Source organism: Hyperolius riggenbachi, chromosome 7, assembly GCF_040937935.1.
Source record: "Hyperolius riggenbachi isolate aHypRig1 chromosome 7, aHypRig1.pri, whole genome shotgun sequence".
NCBI classification, from domain to species: Eukaryota; Metazoa; Chordata; class Amphibia; order Anura; family Hyperoliidae; genus Hyperolius; species Hyperolius riggenbachi.
Window position 1 is genome coordinate 244834392 of NC_090652.1, and position 19857 is coordinate 244854248.

At 43.8% G+C, this 19857-nt stretch overlaps 1 protein-coding gene across 1 annotated transcript in view; it reads right to left on the minus strand.

The window, feature by feature from the left end:
• Window positions 1-19857, minus strand: part of AGPS (alkylglycerone phosphate synthase) — a 308587-nt gene that overhangs the window by 143658 nt on the left and 145072 nt on the right. The window contains exon 11 of the mRNA XM_068245442.1: window positions 12746-12873. Within this exon, the coding sequence (XP_068101543.1) occupies window positions 12746-12873 (128 nt within the window). The remainder of the gene's footprint in view (window positions 1-12745; window positions 12874-19857) is intronic.

The following is a 19857-nucleotide window of genomic DNA, read 5'->3' on the forward strand; positions in this document are numbered from 1 at the left end:
CAGTGCAACTAGGAAAGGCTGAAGTAATCCAGACCACATTAGAACACGTATAGGAACTTATAGGAAAGAAGAAATAAAGCAGAAAATGTTGTTAGAGTCTCTAACCATCTTTTAAAAAAAAGCAGTAAACAACAGTTACAGATGGCCAATGTTCGACCTTGCACATATTTTGAAAGACTGTCATGACGGGTCATATTGGATCAGTCTACTCAGCACCCCCGTGTGTACAAATCTTTAAAGTGACCATGAACCCAAGTAAAAAGTGCCATACTGAACTTACCTGGGCTTCCTCTAGGCCCCTGTAGTCCGTGAGGTATCTTGACATCCTCTGGGCTCCATTTGTTCTCCCGCTGGTGGCTCCGTTACCTGCACAACTGGGGCAGGTGTCATGTGCAACATCCGTGCCCCATGTGGCCCATCCGCGTGCTGGTTTTCTGAACAGGAAGAGACGAGATTCGAACCCCGTGTCAGAGGGAGAGCCCTTAACCAGTACACTATTCAGCCACTGCTCTAAGGAAGGGAAGGAGAAAAAAGCAGGATGTTTCTGGGGGCTATGCAATTGGTAAGGCCAACTGCTTGCCCCACGCAGGAGAGAAAAGTATGCCTATAGAGGTAGCAATCGTCAAAACTGTCACTAAAGCCTGCTACATACATCCAGTTCGGATTGGCCAATGACTGGCCAATTATGTCACCTCCATGTAGTGTAAGGGCCAACAGATTCTGAATACTATGGAAACATTGTGCAGGTAAGCTGTCATACTACACTTGGTCAATCAATCTAATGTCCTACAATATAATTATGTATTAATGTAGTACTGACATTTTCTGCAGCACTTTACAGAGTACATATTCATGTCACAAACTGTCCTCAGAGGAGCTCACAATATAATCTCAACTATATGTATAGTAAGTAGAGCGTTCAAAGTTTTGCTGATGATGCCCACTGTCTGAATTACACAATAGCGAAGTTATATATTTGTCCATGCCCAAGATCCATCATTTCCATGCCCACTTTCCAGGGGCAGGCAAAGACGACAGCTACCCCAGCAGGGGGTCCAGTACCTGCATAGCACCCTCAACAACAAAAACCTCTGGAGCCGCCCTTGTGTCTGGCATGTTTAATTTTCTGTGCATACTACACACATACACAGATGGATTCAGGTGAGTGATGACAGGCACACTAGAAGTTCAGGCTAGCCTGTGTACTCCTAATAGGGCACATCTAGAGAAAGGTCAGAGGAGCAGAATATTTCCTGGCAAATTTAATATAAGATGTCAAATAGATTTAAACAGAACTATTTTTGATATCCGTGCTGTTGGCAAAAGCTACACTCTGAAAAAAATCACTACGAAAGGCAAATCAAATATCCACTTCATTGTTTAAATACTGCAGCCCAACAATCGCTCAGTCCTGCGGTCAGCTTCAATCATCGCTGCCATACTTCAACTGCTGGATTTCTTCCCTCGAGAAGAATTTACATGGGCATGCCGGACACAAACTTCTCTGTAATCATATTGCCTCTAAAATTGCATTTTCCAAACAGATATCTTGTATCGTCGCCTGATTGACCCTTGGCCGGTGTTCATGCAAAAGGTCCGCCATCTTGGATACAAGGTTCAGTGACACTGCAAGACAGATGTGCTTGAGAATGACAAAGAAGAATGACTTGAGGAGCCCAAGGCATTACTGAGTATGTCTCGCATCCCCAACTATCAGTCAGAGGGGAGGCAGATGGCCTGGCGTGTAATTGATTTATTTTGCTATCCATTGATATGCCAAATTTACGGATTATAATTTGATCAGTGCTGTGTCTTGCAATGGCCAATCAGCAGAAGGTTACAGCTAACACACACGACTGTCTGTGCCGCCTTCTGTATACATCGAAAACTATTAATGACATCGGTTCAAAACAGGTTTCTGAGCAGAGAAAACAAGATGATTCAATGAGAAGAGACAAATCATGGCAAAAACTGGATGTGAATGGAGCTGGAATACGGAGTGGTTGTGAAGTTTAGAATACAGTAATCAGGAATATTCCCCATTTTCATCTCCGTTCAATCATCTGAAGAGAACCACTTATGAGAAGGAATATGCAAGAATTTACTTTTAAATAGTATTATAAGTGAGAAGTAAGAGCTAAAGTCAGGTTTGGTCCAGACCCCAGGGCAAAACTTCTCTGCAGTATCAAACCATTCATCAAACTTTGGAGGTTTGCTGGATTATTCCCCTGGTTTTATAATTAACTTAGCCAATCAATTTATTGCTTTGCAGCCACTTGAGGACCACTGGCTTTTCCTACCCTAGTGACTAGGCTATTTTTTTACAAATTAGGGCTCTGCAGTTTAATGGTTTGCTGTAGAGCCACACAACCGTGCACACAAATGAATCTCCCCCCCCCCCCCCTGCTTTTCTGCCCACCAACAGAACTTTCTGGTGGGCTCTGATCGCTGCTGCAGGAAGTGTGGTTTTTTTTTTTATATTAATTTGTGTATATGTTTTAAATACAATTGTGTATTTTTTTAATTAATTTATTTCCGCTCCCTCCGCCGACCAATGACAGCGATCGGCTGTCATAGGCATCAGCCTATGAGAGCCGATCGCTCTTAAGCCTCCTCAGGGGACAGTCGAGTGACACCACTGTCCCCAGTATAGCGCTGCCATAGTTCGCAGCGCTGTACAATGTAAATAGACGGCAGTTTCGATGTAATGGAGATCCGTCATTCAAGTGGAGATGCAATCTCTTTCAAAACCCCGTTTCCAGGACTTGAAGCTTTTTGGCTTTACGTGGTCCTGGGGCTGGCAGCTTCGGCATTAGGTGGTCGGGAAGCAGTTAAAGTACACCTGAACTGAGAAGGATATGGAGGTGGCCATATTTATTTCCTTATAAACAATACCAGTTGCCTGGTAATCCTGCTGATCTCTTTGGCTGCAGTAATGTTTGAATCCCACACCTGAAACGCACATGCTTCCAATTCCATCAGACTTCTGTCAGAAACATCTGATCTGCAGGGTGTATGGCTAAAAGTATTAAGGCCTGAACCCACCTTGCGATTTCCCAGACGATTTTTCCGATGACCGACAATTTTTTGAGAGACGAGCGGTCATTTCCGACGACATGGGTACAGGTGCGCAATCATGCGAGTGACGTTTAGCGATGCACGGCGACAACGCCCATCATGGCGGATTGGGTCTTCAAGATCCCCGTTGACTCTGATCAAAGTACTGCAATCGCTTGACATCCCGTTCGCGCCCGTCATGTAACGTCATGAGCAGGAAAAGGAATCGCCGCATGCTCGTCAAGGGGATGTCGCTGGACCCGTCGGGTGAGTACAACATAGCTGTAGAGGTAGGCGAGGTAGGACGGCCAGACAACTGGTATTGTTTAAAAGGAAATAAATATGGCACCATCCATATATCCCTCATTTTAGGTGTCCTTTAACCTTCCTGGCGGTAAGCCCGAGCTGAGCTGGGGCTATGCCGCCGGAAGGCACTGCTCAGGCCCCGCTGTGCCGATTTGCATAATTTTTTTTTTTTGCTACACGCAGCTAGCACTTTGCTAGCTGCGTGTGCAATCCGATCACCACCGCTACCCGCCGATCCGTCGCGCCGCAGTCGCCCCTCCCCCCCCAGACCCCATGCACTGCCTGGCCAATCAGTGCCAGGCAGCGCTGTGGGGTGGATCGGAGTCCCCTTTGACGTCACGACGTCATCCCGCCCATCGCCATGGCGACGGGGGAATCCCTCCAGGAGATCCCGTTGTTTGGGGGATGCCGCTGAGCAGCGGCTATCATGTAGCGAGACCTTGTCTCGCTACATAAAAAAAAAATTTTTTTTTAAAAACGGCTTTTCTGCCCCCTGGCGGATTTTGATAAACCGCCAGGAGGGTTAAATGACAGGTGGAGATTTAAATAATACTATATATTAACAGTGTATTTTTCCACTTCTCAGTAGAAAAAAAAAGATCAATCCGTTTAAAATTTTTAAACATGCATATCATTCCCAGACTCGAGAAGTACCACAGTCTCATCTTATGCCACACTTCTCTAATTAAAACTCTAGTTCAGGCCCGTGGTTGTTTTGTTTTTCTTTTAAAGGAACTATAGTAAAAATAGCCCCTCAACTCCAATAGGTTAGCCCCACCATAACAATTTCTATAAATTAGCAAATCTTTTGCAAAAAACAGCTACCAAAAAAGTTTGCCCATACTCCATTTTTTCCTGAGTTTTCTCCTAGGTCACACCATCATAAAATACTTTTTTTTACCACCAGCAACCAAGAAAATTTCAGAGGTTCTGTTACATGTCCCAGAGAATCCCTAATTGTCATTTAATCACTAAATGCACTTGATAAGGGACAGTCATTGCAGAATTCAGTTTGACTGTAAGCAGAGCAGAAAATATTTCCCTCACTGTAATAGTTTCCTTAATAATTATGATGCAAAACATTCATTGCACTGGCAGCTCCCATCCCTGTTGCATTCTGTGCTTGGGGAACTTATGCTTTTTACACAGATGACAGTTTGGTATAAAAGAAAGTAGTATAAAGGTGGCCATACATCTAGTGATTTGGCTGTACGATCGACCATTCGATTCGATCATTTTATCAAATCGAGAGAGAATCAAGTGTGTTCCAGTACGCCCAATCAAAGAAAAGTGTCCCACAGAGCATGGAGGCAAAACATTGGTCAGATCAATCTGATGCAGTAAGCTGTGGCACCAGCACAGGGTGACGATTTCTGGGTGATAAGTGAAATGACATATGCATTAGTAAAACGGTTTCATACAAGTACCATAAAGGAAAGTTTTGCAGTAAGTCACTAGAGGTAGCGCAACTTTCCATTTATATATAATAAATGCACAGCAGTCTTTGTTAGGGTTCATTTTTTTAACATTATTAGTATTATGTGAAAATCATATTTCAATAAAAACTGTAAATAAATAAAAACCCTGAAACCGCTGTGACTTTGCAATAGGCCAGGCCGCTCTCCTTATTTGACATTTGTTCTACTTTAAGCTCCAAAAATGGATGGTTGCAGTGTCCCCAAGTGGCTGCCATAGCGTCTCATAAAAACAGCAGCCATGATGACAGCTCAGGGCACTGAAAGCATTCTAGCAGCGTGATTAGGCTACAGTAGACTGTAAATAATAAACTAGCCATATACTGCACACTACACTGGATGAAACATGACTTTAGGGAACTATTAATTAGCTTTCTTCTCAGCAAAGAGTCCAAACAACCTCTTGGGTTACTTGCAAGAATTTTATTTCTTTTTCATGTTTTAATTAAACCCCAGGACCAGGCTTCTTTCTTAAGATAAAGTTAAATAAGCTTTGAACATTACCAGGCGGATCTTGGCTGTAATTTTAATGTGCGTAGCTACCAAACAAAACGCAAATAAAATAAGGCTCTGTTTATAGAAAATCTTCAAGAAAGCAATGAAAGACAAAATCCAGAACAAAAGAACCAGCTTCAGCCAACACCGTGTCTAAACGGCCTTGGTAAGTTTAAATGGCTGCAGTGGAAAATACTACAGTCTGTTATGAACAGAAATTACACATATAAACCCCCATTTACTAGCGATGGAATTAGTAGTTGCTTGTAATGACAGCCTAATAAGGGAGAACTCCATGAACGGACATTGGACGGGACATTAAATAAGAAAAACAACGGTCATCAATATCAATTAAAAGTTTTATTTTTACCCAGCACAAACATAATATAGTATCTACTTTGTCTTTATTTAATGCCTGGGAATCAGTTGAACATATATCCAAATTGGAAATTGATTGAAAAATTCAAACAGAAAAGAGTCGCCTTGAGGAACAGCAGATGGCTGGGTTCTGTCTGGGAGAAGATTCTTTTTTTTTTTTAGCAAAGTAGAATCTGTAGAAACACATTTTGATGTTGCATTTAAACTGCAATCAAGACTCAAACTTTTCAGGGGCAGAAATATTTAAATAGATTGCACTCAGCTAATCTTATCTTAGAGAGCTGAATTAAAATGTAAAACAGTGCGTCACCTAGCAACTGAAGGCCCCTTGTGCAGAAACGCGCACTGACTGTCATGTGGCTAGAATGGTTTACAATTTTGGGGTGTTTAAAAGGTTTTTCATGAACTCTAATGATAAACTCTTTTATTGCTAACCTAGTGAGATGGGATGAAGGCCATCAGGCAATAACATTTTGATTGGATAAGATCTATAAGTATCATAACCATACAAACCGAGAATATTAAGCTATAGAGCCTGGGATCCATCACTTTTGGCAGACCCATGAGAATTGCTGGTGATTCCAAAAAGCGCTTTGCCAATGAAAGTTTATAAAGGGAAGTCCACTAGAGCAGTGAACTGCAAACTTGGCTCTCCAGCTGTTAAGGAACTACAAGTCCCACAATCCATTGCAGGAGTCGGACAGCCACAGTCCTGATTCATAAAGGCAAATGCCTTGTGGAACTTTTAGTTCGTTAAAGTGAACCTCCGGACTAAAAATCGACTCAGCAGCACTGAAAAGGCCTGCTGTTTCTTTAACAGTTTCACAGCATCAGAACGTTGTTTCTCTTATACAAGCCACATTTTTAGCTGCACAGAAGAAAACTGCCCGGGCAGTTTTCCCCTTCTGCTGTGCAAAACATGATGGGATTTCTAATGTTGTTGTTCTCGTTTTACTGTTTTGGTGCAATTTTTTTTTGTTTACATTTTGAATTTGACATTTGAAGCCTAGCGTGTGCAGCTAGGAAGGGTGATCAGGACACAGGACAGTTGGAACTGTGTCTCATGCTCCTTGTCACCTCCTTTCAACCAAAAAGATGGCTGCCCCCATGACAAAGATGGCAACCCCCATGAATCACAAACATTTGCCTGTTCTTTTAAAACAGGGTGGGTAAGAGATTATATTACCTATCTATTCTAATTAACATAACTAATGTAACTTGATGACAGTATGTTTGTTTAGGCTGAAGTTCCCCTTTAATAGCTGAAGAGCCAAGTTTGCAGGTCACTGCACTAGAGTGATTGCATTTAGGCCAAATTGCAATTGCTCTGCCTGCAGTATTTTTGGAGTGTAGGCATTCAACACAAAGTATAAGATTGCTGCAAAATCGCTGTATAAAAGTGATTTTGCAAAAATGTTACTACCCGAACCATTAAAGAAAATAAAATCGCAATCTTTTTGCAATGGTCAGAAATAAAACTTCTACAAAAAGCTGTGAATCGCTGCTCAAATCGCTTTAAAAAACATCAGCAAAAAAGCTGAGAAATTGCGATTTGTGATTGCAAGTGGGTCCAAGGCCTAATGTATTTTGATGGTTTAGATATATATTTGGGTACAAGCCTTACAATGGGAAGGGCAAAAAAGCACACAGTCCTTTTAACAGGTGATCCACCTCAACCACTTCCACAGGAATTTCTTTTAGAAAAGGACTTTGTAAAAAATCTGGTGCAGTATTGCAATACAAAAACTTGGAACAACTTTATTTAGCACATATACAAAAATATTGACGTATTCATAAAAACTTAAGATCCGTAAGCTCAATCCTCATAAAGAATAATATATACAGAACTTTTCATGAAGCTAACACACACTGTAATCTGGCTTGGCTTGATAAACTGTGAAAGGCTTATTGGCAACGACATGTTCGTTTCGGGCTTAATTTGTGCCCTTCATCAGGCCATAATGTGTATAAACAATTCTGTAGGGCGCAATCAGCAACAACAGCCAGGAAATACACGAAGGATAATGAGGGGCATCTGCACCAACCAGATGCACCCAAAACAATTCCAATGGCATGAAGAGACATCCATGCAGCTACAGTGGGATGCGAAAGTTTGGGCAACCTTGTTAATCGTCATGATTTTCCTGTATAAATCGTTGGTTGCTATGATAAAAAATGTCAGTTTAATATATCCTATAGCACACACATAGTGATATTTGAGAAATGAAATGAAGTTTATTGGGTTTACAGAAAGTTTGCAATAATTATTTAAACATTAGGCAGGTGCATAAATTTGGGCACAAAAAAAGAAATGAAATTAATATTTAGTAGATCCTCCTTTCGCAAAAATTACAGCCTCTAAATGCTTCCTGTAAATTCCAATGAGAGTCTGGATTCTGGTTGAAGGTATTTTGGACCATTCCTCTTTACAAAACATCTCTAGTTCATTCAGGTTTGATGGCTTCCGAGCATGGACAGCTCTCTTTACCACAGATTTTCAATCATATTCAGGTCTGGGGACTGAGATGGCTATTCCAGAACATTGTACTTGTTCCTCTGCATGAATGCCTTAGTGGATTTTGAGCAGTGTTTAGGGTCATTGTCTTGTTGAAAGATCCAGCCCCGGCAAAGCTTCAGCTTTGTCACCGATTCCTGGACATTGGTCTCCAGAATCTGCTAATACTGAGTGGAATCCATGCGTCCCTCAACATTGGCAAGATTCCCAGTCCTTGCACTGGCCACACAGCACCACAGCATGATGGAACCACCACCATATTTTACTGTAGGTAGCAGGTGTTTTTCTTGGAATGCGGTGTTCTTTTTCCTTCATGCATAACGCCCAAATAACTCAATTTTAGTTTCAACAGTCCACAGCACCTTATTCCAAAATGAAGTTGGCTTGTCCAAATGTGCTTAAGCATACCTCAAGCGACTATTTGTGCTGTGGGTGGAGAAAAGGCTTCCTCTGCATCAATCTCGCATACAGCATCTCCTTGTGTAAAGTGCGCCAAATGGTTGAACGATGCACAGTGACTCCATCTGCAGCAAAATGATGTTGTAGGTCTTTGCTGCTGGTCTGTGGGTTGACTGACTGTTCTCACTATTCGTCGCTTCTGTCTATCCGAGATTTTTCTTGACTGTTCTCACTATTCGTCGCTTCTGTCTATCCGAGATTTTTCTTGGTCTGCCACCTTTCGAGCCTTAACTTGAACTGAGCCTGTGGTCTTCCATTTCCTCAATATGTTCCTAAATGTGGAAACAGACAGCTGAAATCTCTGAGACAGCTTTCTGTATCCTTCCCCTAAACCATGATGGTGAACAATCTTTGTCTTCAGGTCATTTGAGAGTTGTTTTGAGACCCCCGTGTTGCTACTCTTCAAAGAAAATTAAAAGAGGAGGAAAACTTACAATTGACCCCCTTAAATACTCTTTACTCTCATAATTGGATTCACTTGTCTATGTAGGTCAGGTGTCACTGAGCTTACCAAGCCAATTTGATTTCAAATAATTAGTTCTAAAGGTTTTGGAATCAATAAAATGACAACGGTGCCCAAATTTATGCACCTGCCTAATTTTTTTAATTGATTAATTTTGTTTAAACAATTATTGCACACTTTCTGTAAATCCAATAAACTTCATTTCACTTCTCAAATATCACTGTGGGTTTTTTCCTATATGATATATTTAACGGACATTTTTTAATGTAACAACCAACAATTTATACAGGAAAATCATGACAATTAACAAGGTTGCCCAAACTTTCGCATGCCACCGTATATGGGAAGTCTTTTGTTAACAGGAGTTTTAGGATTTTAGGATTGTTTTGGGTGCGTCTGGTTGGTGCAGATGCCCCTCATTATCTTTCGTGTTTTCCTGGCTGTTGTTGCTGATTGGGCCCTACTGGTTTATACACACTACGGCCTGATGAAGGGCACAAATTAAGCCCCAAGCAAACATGTGTCTTTGCCAATAAGACTTTAACCGTTTATCAAGCCAAGTCAGATTACAGTGTGTGTTACCTTCATGAAAAGTTCTGGATAGATTATTCTTCATGAGGATTGATCTCATGGATCTAAAGTTTTTAGGAATATGTCAATCTTTTTGCATCTAATATATTTTGATGACCTTTAATTCAGTAGCAAAAGCAGTAGAATCTATGGGTCAGAGAACATAACAGTCCACAACCAAGGTTTTGTTACTAGGAGTTTTATGAGAACAGCTTCAGGATCTATTTTATAAAGGGCTAATTTATTCCAACCCAGCTACACAGAAAAAATGTATGGGCCCTTTTCTAACACATTAAAGGGAACTTGAAACAAGTAAAATTATTTAAAATAAACACATAATGTACCTGCAAATTAATATCACATACTTACCTCGCAGTCAGTTCCTCTCAGAAGCTCACCATTTTCTTTCAACAATTATCCATTCCAGTTCTAACAATATTTTGTCAGTAATGAAATATAACAGTTGCTTCAGTCGCTGTCAGTTATAGTTGAAAGACCAACTGATGTGCAAAGTAATGTCCATGTTTCTCTATGGCTCAAACGGGAGATATTACAGTTTAACAGTGTGCTGACCTGGAAGCTGGTACAGTGTAATGACCATTTCTAAAATGGAAGACGAAGAATTCCACTGATCACAGTAGACAAACAGGATGCAAGAGAGGAGTAAGAGATTGAGGAGTAGAGTACATGGGAGGTAAGTATGACCTGTGAATTTTTTTTTTTTGTACTTTTAATTTTCAGTTCAGGTTTGCTTTAAAAAATTTTTTTGTATTTTTGTAATTGTGAATATAATACATTAAAATAATAAATAGGATAGATTGCCATGACATAGCCAAGTATGTGAATGGGCATACAAAAATCCCTGTATGTTCAGCAGTAAATCTGTTGGAGGTTAGCGGTGAAGGTGTTAATCCAAAGTATTACTGCATTAAACCTGCTGCTTATCAAAGTGTGCGGAAAGCAAATCCCTGCATCTGGTCGACGAGTGTTATATAGCTGGCATGACTTTGTGAACAGTTCAGAGTCAATGACAATTTTACAACTGTTCCCAAGTTGGTTCGGTGTCCACAGCACACTCTGAGGGCTCTAAATTCACATTGGACAAAACCATAAATCTGGTTGTTATTGGCCATGCCGCTAAGTTCAGCACCCTTCCAGTGACTTTATTTACTTACTCTAACGGCACCCCTACTTAAATTAATTTAATACCTGCCTATTTTTGTTTTATTCCTCTTGAATCCACAGATCAGCGCTCCAGTCTCTCTAAACACTCCGGTTAATTAATGTGCTGTTACAACCGCTTTCTTTCTCAATAATAAATTATCTCTCGATCATAAATGGTGAAGGCTGCAGCAATCCTGAGCAGTAACACAATGTGCTGCGCACAATATGGACTGAACAGGAGAAACAGACAGAGAAGCTGTATTAAAATCAATACGTCTATAAATGACCTCAGACTGCTGCAGGCGCCCCAGGTCAATATATCCCCATGGGAGAGAAAGGCCCTGAATTGGCTGGGTTGGATATTCCCAGGCGATACATAATTCTTCAGTGGTCGGCTACTGCAGAACAAGCACTCAGAGATTTAAAATATTTCTTCAGTATATCCTTGAAGAAGTGTTCGGCACAGCATCTCAGCAGAATGAGCACCAGAATGAGCTGACAGTCTTTAGTCCGGTACAGGCAAAAGAGATTTTCTGTTTGACACAACACTACATGATTGTGTCCGCCAGAAGCGGGCAACGTAACCATTGAGAGTTTATGTATGTTGTGAAGGAGAAGGAGTAACCAGTGAGAGTTTATGTACGTTTCAGTGGAGAACGAGTAACCAGTGAGAGCTTATATAGGTTGTGGGGGAGAAGGAGGAGATGTTGGAGCTGATTCCCTTGTGTTTTGTCGGGGACTTCACAGACAGCAGACCGTTGGCAGACAATCGCAAACAATTGCTTCACCTACCAAATTACAAGAAAAGAAACAGAACATCTCTATCACACTTTTCTTCTGGAGGACTCAAAGTGCCACAGCTGCAGTCGCTACAGCAAGCTCAGTAGGCAGTAGCAGTATAGGGAGTCTTGCCCAAGCTCTCCTACTGAATAGGTGCTGGCTTACTGAACAGGAAGAGCAGAGATTCAACCTCAGGTCACCTGTGTAGGAGGCAGAGCCCTTCAACAATACACTATTCAGCCACTAGCTGGATGTATAATAGCTATACAAACCATTACTAAATGGCTTAGATATAAAGGATCCTTGACAGACCAGGTAACACAATACAATGTAAATCTGAGTGTCAAGATGCCTTGGTGTCCAATCAAAGGTAACTTGCAGCATCGAACAGAAGAAACCATGGAAGCAGGCCTTTGTTAAGACATACGAGGCACTAATTTTAGGTGATGCTACTGTGTGGAGGCTGTCAATAGCAATTCTACCAGTGCTAAAACCAGATGAGTAGCGAACATTGCGCAATTAGCACTACTCACATGAACTGGGCAACGTGTTAGTTGCTATGGTAATGTGCAGTATGCTACTAGGATGCCACAACTGCGCAATGCGCGTTATTCCCCTGGCATTACCATCAGTGAAATGGCCATGCGCTACCGGCACGTGGCAACTTTACCGAACGTTTGTACAATTGTCCTATAGAGCCTTGACAAAAATAGTCTCTGCTTATAAAATGCATTTGGGTTGGACTGTTTCTAGCGCCTACTGTTACAAATGAATTGTTATAGCAAAATTTGAATGCGAGGATCATTGTGAGAATCTTCTTTTGGACTGTACATCCATGACACACCATTCCCCACCCAATGGGATTCTAGAGCACCAATGCTAGGCAAGTCTTTATAACTTTAGCTACTATCCCAAGCACAGAAAGCAGATGACCATTTGGATCATGCTAATATGTTGCCCCATATACAGTAAGTGCATCTCTTCCTGGTATAACTTTCCCAACCAACTTGTCCTCATTAACTTCTACCAGGCACAACAATACCTAAATGTGATCTTCATGCTAACACTGATGAGCAGTCTTACCTGTCTTGCAACTTCTCTTAAGCAAGCAACTCCTTTTTCGAAGTTTGGGAAGACCACTGAACCGTACTTCTGATATTCTGGAACAGGTCTGATTTTAATTGTAACTTCTGTGACCACTCCAAGGGTTCCTGCATTATTGAAACACATTTATAAAAAAAAAGCAAGCAGCATCTCCTTCAAGTGACATCACCTGCCAGCAGTAAAAATGTCACCATGTGAAAAATGTCTAAATGTAAATCAGGGAGAGGAAAGATTTTACAATTAGCAAATACTGACTAAATCATTTATACATAATTATTGTATAAATTAGATTAAGCACTTTTGTTATTACATTATTTTCACTGGAGTTCCTTTTTAAGTAGGGAAGTTTTAAACATTCTAAAAAGTTAACACCCGTTCACATATTTGTATGATGACACGTTCCCTTTAAACTTCATCTAATATCCTTAGAATTTAATCTTGTCCTCACGCACTTCCCCTGATATTGCAGGAGAGCCGTTATCAGGAAGCAAATTAAAAATTATCACAATAACAGTCAACTTTATTGAGTGCTGCGTACAATTTATACACATCAATTTTCCCATGGAAGAGGATATTACAGGTAGAATTCACAATGATGTACGATCTGGCAAATGCAAATTAATTTGATATATACATCCACAAATACATAAGCTAAAAAGCCCACGGAGAGAGAGCCAAATGTCCTCGCCGCTCAGGCGCAAAATGAACGCTCTAAAAGCAGTGAGGATGAGGGGTTAAAAGGTTATGGCGACATTATTAAATGTTATCCGCAAGGTCAATGGGCTATAAATGCCACCATAACTGTGAGGAGGATTTAAAGTGCTGTGAACATTATAACAACGCAGTAAGATATACAACTGATGTAATTGTATTATACTGCAATATAACTGTCAGCGTTATAAATCTGAACACTCTGCATTCGTAGAAAAAATGTATAACAAGTTCAGTCATCGCTTGCCATCACATGCTTAGAAGTGGTTTGTTTTTTCATTCTGTTAATTCATCACCTCAAAAATGGGTTTTTACTATCCATCAATATTATTGGTATGACCTGATACGTCCCGTAGTGGCGGAAAGAGTTAATTTAACAAAACAGCACGATATCTAACTTTTTCTTCAATTCCAGCACTAGGGAATGTATCTGTGATGCTTTCCTAATCTGTAGCGCTGCAAAGGGAAGTGTTTTGAAGCATACTTACCTGCCTATTGTGAAGCTCCTCCCTCCTGTACCTGATGCATCATTAGCCTGACAGGGACAGATATGCAGTACTCAGAATGACTGGATGCATGATCAGGAGAGTAGTCCTGCAGCCAGGTAACTGTACAGTTTACACAGAGGACACTAGTAGCGAAACCTGCCATTCCAGCGCAGGAGACTTGGGCGCAGCAGTGAGTAACTTCAGTGCTGTCAGAAGACGAAGCTGAAGTTACTTATAAAACACTATAATTTGGCCTCCAGCAATTGTTGGAAGCCAAATTATTTCATTCCCCACCATCCATGGCAGCCTGGAGGGGTAATAGTATTTAACATAGATGGGAATTTGTGCAGGAGCAGGATAAGCCATACAGGCTGTATCCTGCACCCAAGTCTCCTGCGCCGATTCCTCTCATACGCCGGGGAAGGGGGGAAGATGTTACACTAAAGGCAATAAAAAAAATAAAGGGCTGTTAGGAGTTGCTGTCAGAGGGTAACATGCATTACGGGGCTACAAGGTGCAATATACATGGTTACGTCCTATACAAATAAATGGAGGGCACAAACAGGATGCAAAAGAACAAATGAGGCTTTATCAGGGGACAGCACTCCATGCAGACACTGATTGGGGAAGCAATAATAATATTAATACAGTAGAATCTTTTTATAGTAAACTCTGATATAGTAAACTCAGTCCTCAGGTCCCAGCAACTGCGCCTGTACAAATATACAATGTATGACTAATTCTAATATAGTAAACTTCTGATATAGTAAACTACTTTTCCTGGTCCCTTGGAGTTTACTATAAGAGGATTCTATTGTAGTAATAATAATAAACAAAAATCTATAATAGCTTTGAAACCACACCAACACTATATGCTGTTCCCTTCCCCACTAGGCAGGGATCTTTATTTTCGCTCGGGCTGTTAAAGTGAATTCGAGGTGAACTTTTACTCATTGCATAATTGTATTCCTTTCCTATTGTTTATAGGGCATTCCTCAAGCCAAATACTTTTTTGTTTTTGTTTTAATACTCTAATTCCCTATAAACTAAATAAACCACGCCCACGGGTTTCAGAGAGCCTTGGCAGTAGCAAGGGCTCATGGGAGCTCAGTCTGGGCAGGAGGAGGGGGAGGTGTTACTAACCATTGATTTCAGAGGCAGAGGGGAGGAGGGAGGAGGAGAGGGGATTAGGCTGATGGCTCAAGATACATATAATGGCCCATACTCACGGGCTACAATTGTCGCCCATGAGTATGGGCCATCGCACGGGCGCGCACCCCGAACTGTCGCCCGTCGCTGATGTCGCCAGGCGATTGAAAGTTTCAATCGCCTGGCGACAGTCGCCGCCGCACCTCCGCCGCAACTGTCGCTAGTCCGCGTGAGTACACGGACTAGCGACAGCAACCTCCATTGAGGTATACGGAGCTTCCGGCGGGGGGAGGAGGAACGTCGGCGACAGCTTCCGTCGCGCCGCGGGTCTCTCTTCCGCGTGTGTACGCGGAGGGACCTGGCGAGGAGCTGTCGCCGGCCTGTCGCCCACACGCTCACGTGTGCTGGCGACAGGCCACTTTTGCTGCCCGTGAGTATGGGCCATAAGCCTGCCTATGAGTAATGTTTACAAACATGGCAGCTGTCATTGTATCACAGGAAGAAATAATACTCTATTAAAGCTGTTTGCAGCTAGATTTGCTGTGTAAACTATCTAAACTTTAGAGAAGATAAATAGACAAGTTAATTGTTATAGTTCGTTTTTCATCTCAGATCCGCTTTAAAGGGAACCTGAGATGGAGGTGGGGGAAAGATTCATACATACCTGGGGCTTCTTCCAGTCCCCTTGAGACCTTTGGCTCCCTCACTCTCTGAAGTTTCTCCGGTCCGGGCGTACATTGCATGCACGACTCGGCCACTCATGCGCACTCCTGTCGCCGGGAGCATACCGCGCAGGCACAGAACTCTCCCGGCAACAGGAGCACGATGGCGGCGAACGCACAGCCAAACAAGGAATGCATTGACTGGCCCAAACTGGAGAAACTGGACCCTAGCGGTGGATCGAGGCAGCCTCGAACTACAGCAAGGGAGCCAAACTGTCTGAAGGGGGTTGGAGGAAGCCCCAGGTATGAATTTTTCCCCCACCCTTGTCTCAGGTACATGGGCAAAAATATAGCAAACCTACAGCTGTCTTGCAATTTTGCTTAGCATTCCACAACCCCCACTGTATTTCCATGTTACCCAGCTGAGAGCTGCACTCTTACTGTATCATAAATATCAATTTAGGGAAAAAAAGGATAGGCTTCTTCAATCACTTATGATAACTTCACTGGTGATGTACGAGGATCGCAGGATATCTCTTCACAGCCACACTCTAAATGAGTCCTTAGTGATTGAGGACTCCAGCACACTTCTGTCCACTTTTCAGCAAAACAACAATGTTACAGATGCTGAAGAGAGGACAGAAGTGGACACAAATGTGTTAGTGTGATCAGGCCCTTAGTCTTGGTTCACCCTCATTGGCGTATCTAGAGGGGTGCAGGCATTGCTCGTGCCATGGGCGTCACCACACCTGACTCTGCTCTGACTCTGCTGCAGCAGCGGCCCTCTCCTATGGGGGACTTCACCTCAGTCACACCCCCAGACCAGAAAACAGGTCTGGGGGAGGGGTGGGTCTGCTCCTCTCCCCGTCCTGCACTTTCCGTGTCCTCACGCCACCCCCTTCTTTAAACTTTACATCCTTTGAGACACATGTTATCCGCCTCTACCATCCCCTTCCAGCAGTCATCGCAGTCCTTTACCGCCCCCCATCCACCTCCATTAAACAATTCCTGGACAATCTGGCCTCTTGGCTCCCACACATCCTCTCCTCTGACCTCCCCACAATCATACTTGGGGACTTCAACATACCCATGGACAGTCCTTACTCCCCTGAAGCCTCTCAACTGCTCTCCCTCACTACTTCCCTTGGCCTCTCCCAACACACCAATTCCCCCACCCACCGCGCTGGCCACACTCTTGACCTGATTCTCTCAAAATCCGCCACCCTCCCCAACCTGGACATCACACCCTTCCCCCTCTCCGACCATCACCTTCTCACTTTCTCCATCTCCCCATCATCCTCCCCCAACCCTCCTCCACCCTCAGGTCGTTGGCAGAGAGATTTGCATAACCTAGACCCAACTGCACTAGCCAACCCCCTCCACTCCCTCTCATCCACCCTCCCTAACGTTACCTGCCCAAACCAAGCCGTGGCCAAATACAACCAGGCCCTTTCAGCAGCCCTAGACATTGCTTCACCCCCCACATTCCGCCCCAGCCGTCCCATCAACCCCCAGCCCTGGCACAATGCACACACTCGCAACCTCCAAAAACAGACACGCACCTACGAACGCAAATGGAGGAAATCCCGCAGCAACTCCGACTTCTTGGCGTACAAGGCCAACCTGCAGCTGTTCTATACCGCATTAACTGATGCTAAACAAAAATACTTTGCTGCCTTGATCGGATCCCAAGCCTCCAACCCTCGGCGCCTCTTCGCCACCTTCAACTCCCTCCTTAACCCCACCACTCCTCCCCCCACCTCCGCCCTCTCAGCCACTGATCTGTCCACCCACTTTACCGACAAAATAGCCAGCATCCGACGGGAAATCTCATGCCTCCACTCCACCACCTCTTCCTCCCCCATCAATACCTATTCCCCACCCCACCCTCCACTCACTGCCTTTACTCCTATCACAGAGGACCAAGTCAGCCGTCTCCTAGCCACTTCTCCTGCCACCTCCAGCCCCCTAGACCCTGTGCCATCCAAATGCCTCCGTCCTCACTTCCCTGTTATGGCTCCTGTCCTCACCACTCTGTTTAACCTCTCCCTCTCCACGGGTACCTTCCCCTCTGACTTCAAACAGGCCACTGTACTTCCCCTACTTAAAAAACCCTCACTAGACCCCTCACTTCCATCCAGCTACCGTCCTATCTCCTTACTCCCTTTTGCATCTAAACTCCTAGAGCGTTTAGTCCACCAACGCATGACCCATTACCTTGACTCCAACTCCCTATTTGATCCCCTACAATCAGGATTTCGGCCAGGCCACTCCACCGAGACTGCCCTCACGCTTGCCAAGGCCGAAGGAAAATACACTATCCTTCTCCTCCTAGACCTCTCATCAGCATTCGACACTGTTGATCACTCCCTGCTACTCCAGTCACTGCAATCTGTGGGTATCCAAGACCGTGCCCTAGCATGGTTTTCCTCCTACCTCTCAAATCGCTCCTTCAAGACCTCCTTCAATGGTTGCTCCTCAACCTCCTTCCCACTTTCAGTTGGGGTCCCCCAAGGCTCTGTTCTTGGTCCCCTGCTGTTCTCCATTTACACCGCCTCCATCGGAAAACTCATCTCCTCTCTGGGTTTCAACTATCACCTATATGCAGATGACACCCAGATTTACCTCCATACCACTGACCTCTCCACCACCACCATGGAGAAGGTATCCTCTGGTCTCTCAGCTATTTCATCGTGGATGTCTGCCAGGTTCCTAAAATTAAACCTGGATAAGACTGAGCTCCTAATCTTCCCGCCCCGTGCTGCTTCACCCCCCCACTGACCTCTATGTCACTGTCAATGGCACAATCATTCATCCAACCGCACAAGCCCGCTGCCTGGGTGTCACCCTAGACTCGGCCCTCTCCTTCACCTCCCACATCCAAACCGTAGCTAGAGCCTGCTATTTCCACTTACGCAACATCTCCAAGATCCGGCCTTTCCTGACCCCAGACACTACCAAACTCCTTGTCCATGCCCTCATCATCTCCCGCCTGGACTACTGCAACTCCCTCTTGTCAGGCCTTCCTCAAAACCGCATCGCCCCCCTAAAATCCATCATGAACGCAGCAGCCAGACTCATCTACTCCTCCCACCGCTCTGTCTCCACAACTCCCCTACGCAAATCCCTTCATTGGCTTCCAATTCACTTCAGAATCAGCGTCAAGATCCTATGTTTGGCATACAAATCCTTACACAAGTCCTGCCCAACCTACATCTCTGACCTGGTCAGCAGATATACACCTGGCCGGACACTTCGCTCCTCCAACGACCTCCTCTTAACCACCCCACGCATCTCGCACTCCCATGCCAGACTGCAGGACTTCACTAGAGCTGCCCCTATCCTGTGGAACTCTCTCCCGCTGCCCATCAGGCTCGCTCCCACCTTCAACACCTTCAAAAAAGCACTCAAAACTCACTTCTTCAAGGAGGCCTACATCAACTCAACACTACCCTAATCCTTTCTGCCAATAACTTCTTGATGCACCCCCTCCTTTTGTGTCACCAGCCCTTCCCTCTAGATTGTAAGCCTTTGGCAGGGCCCTCTTCCCTTGTGTATCATACTTGACTGTGTGCACTTTACCCAGAATTTGGAACTGGTAATTTTTTACCACTACCATTCCAGTTTATGATCTGGCATTGTACTATTATCTGCATTGTGTTGTGTATCTTATTGCTATTACCTGTATTGTTGTATCTATGGTCTGTTACCTGTATTGTTCTGTCAACCCTGTTATCATGGTCTGTAAGCCTATTTATTGTACAGCGCTGCGTAATATGTTGGCGCTATATAAATCTAATAAATAATAATAATAATGCCTGCCTCCGTGCCACCGCTATCTGCTGCACTTGCTGGGCGCCCTCTCTGTCTCTGATGTCACTGCTGATCTGATATCTGCCATTTAAATGGAGACAATGCTCAGGCAGCGGCGGTGGGGGTGGCCCCGGGAGAGCCGGGGAGAAAGTACAGTGATGAGGACTGGTTGCAGCTGATGGTCTGTAATGGCACACAGCCAGCATGTTGCTCAAAGCCAACACCCTCCCAACAGCCAGCACCCTGCTATTTTTACACGCAATGTAAG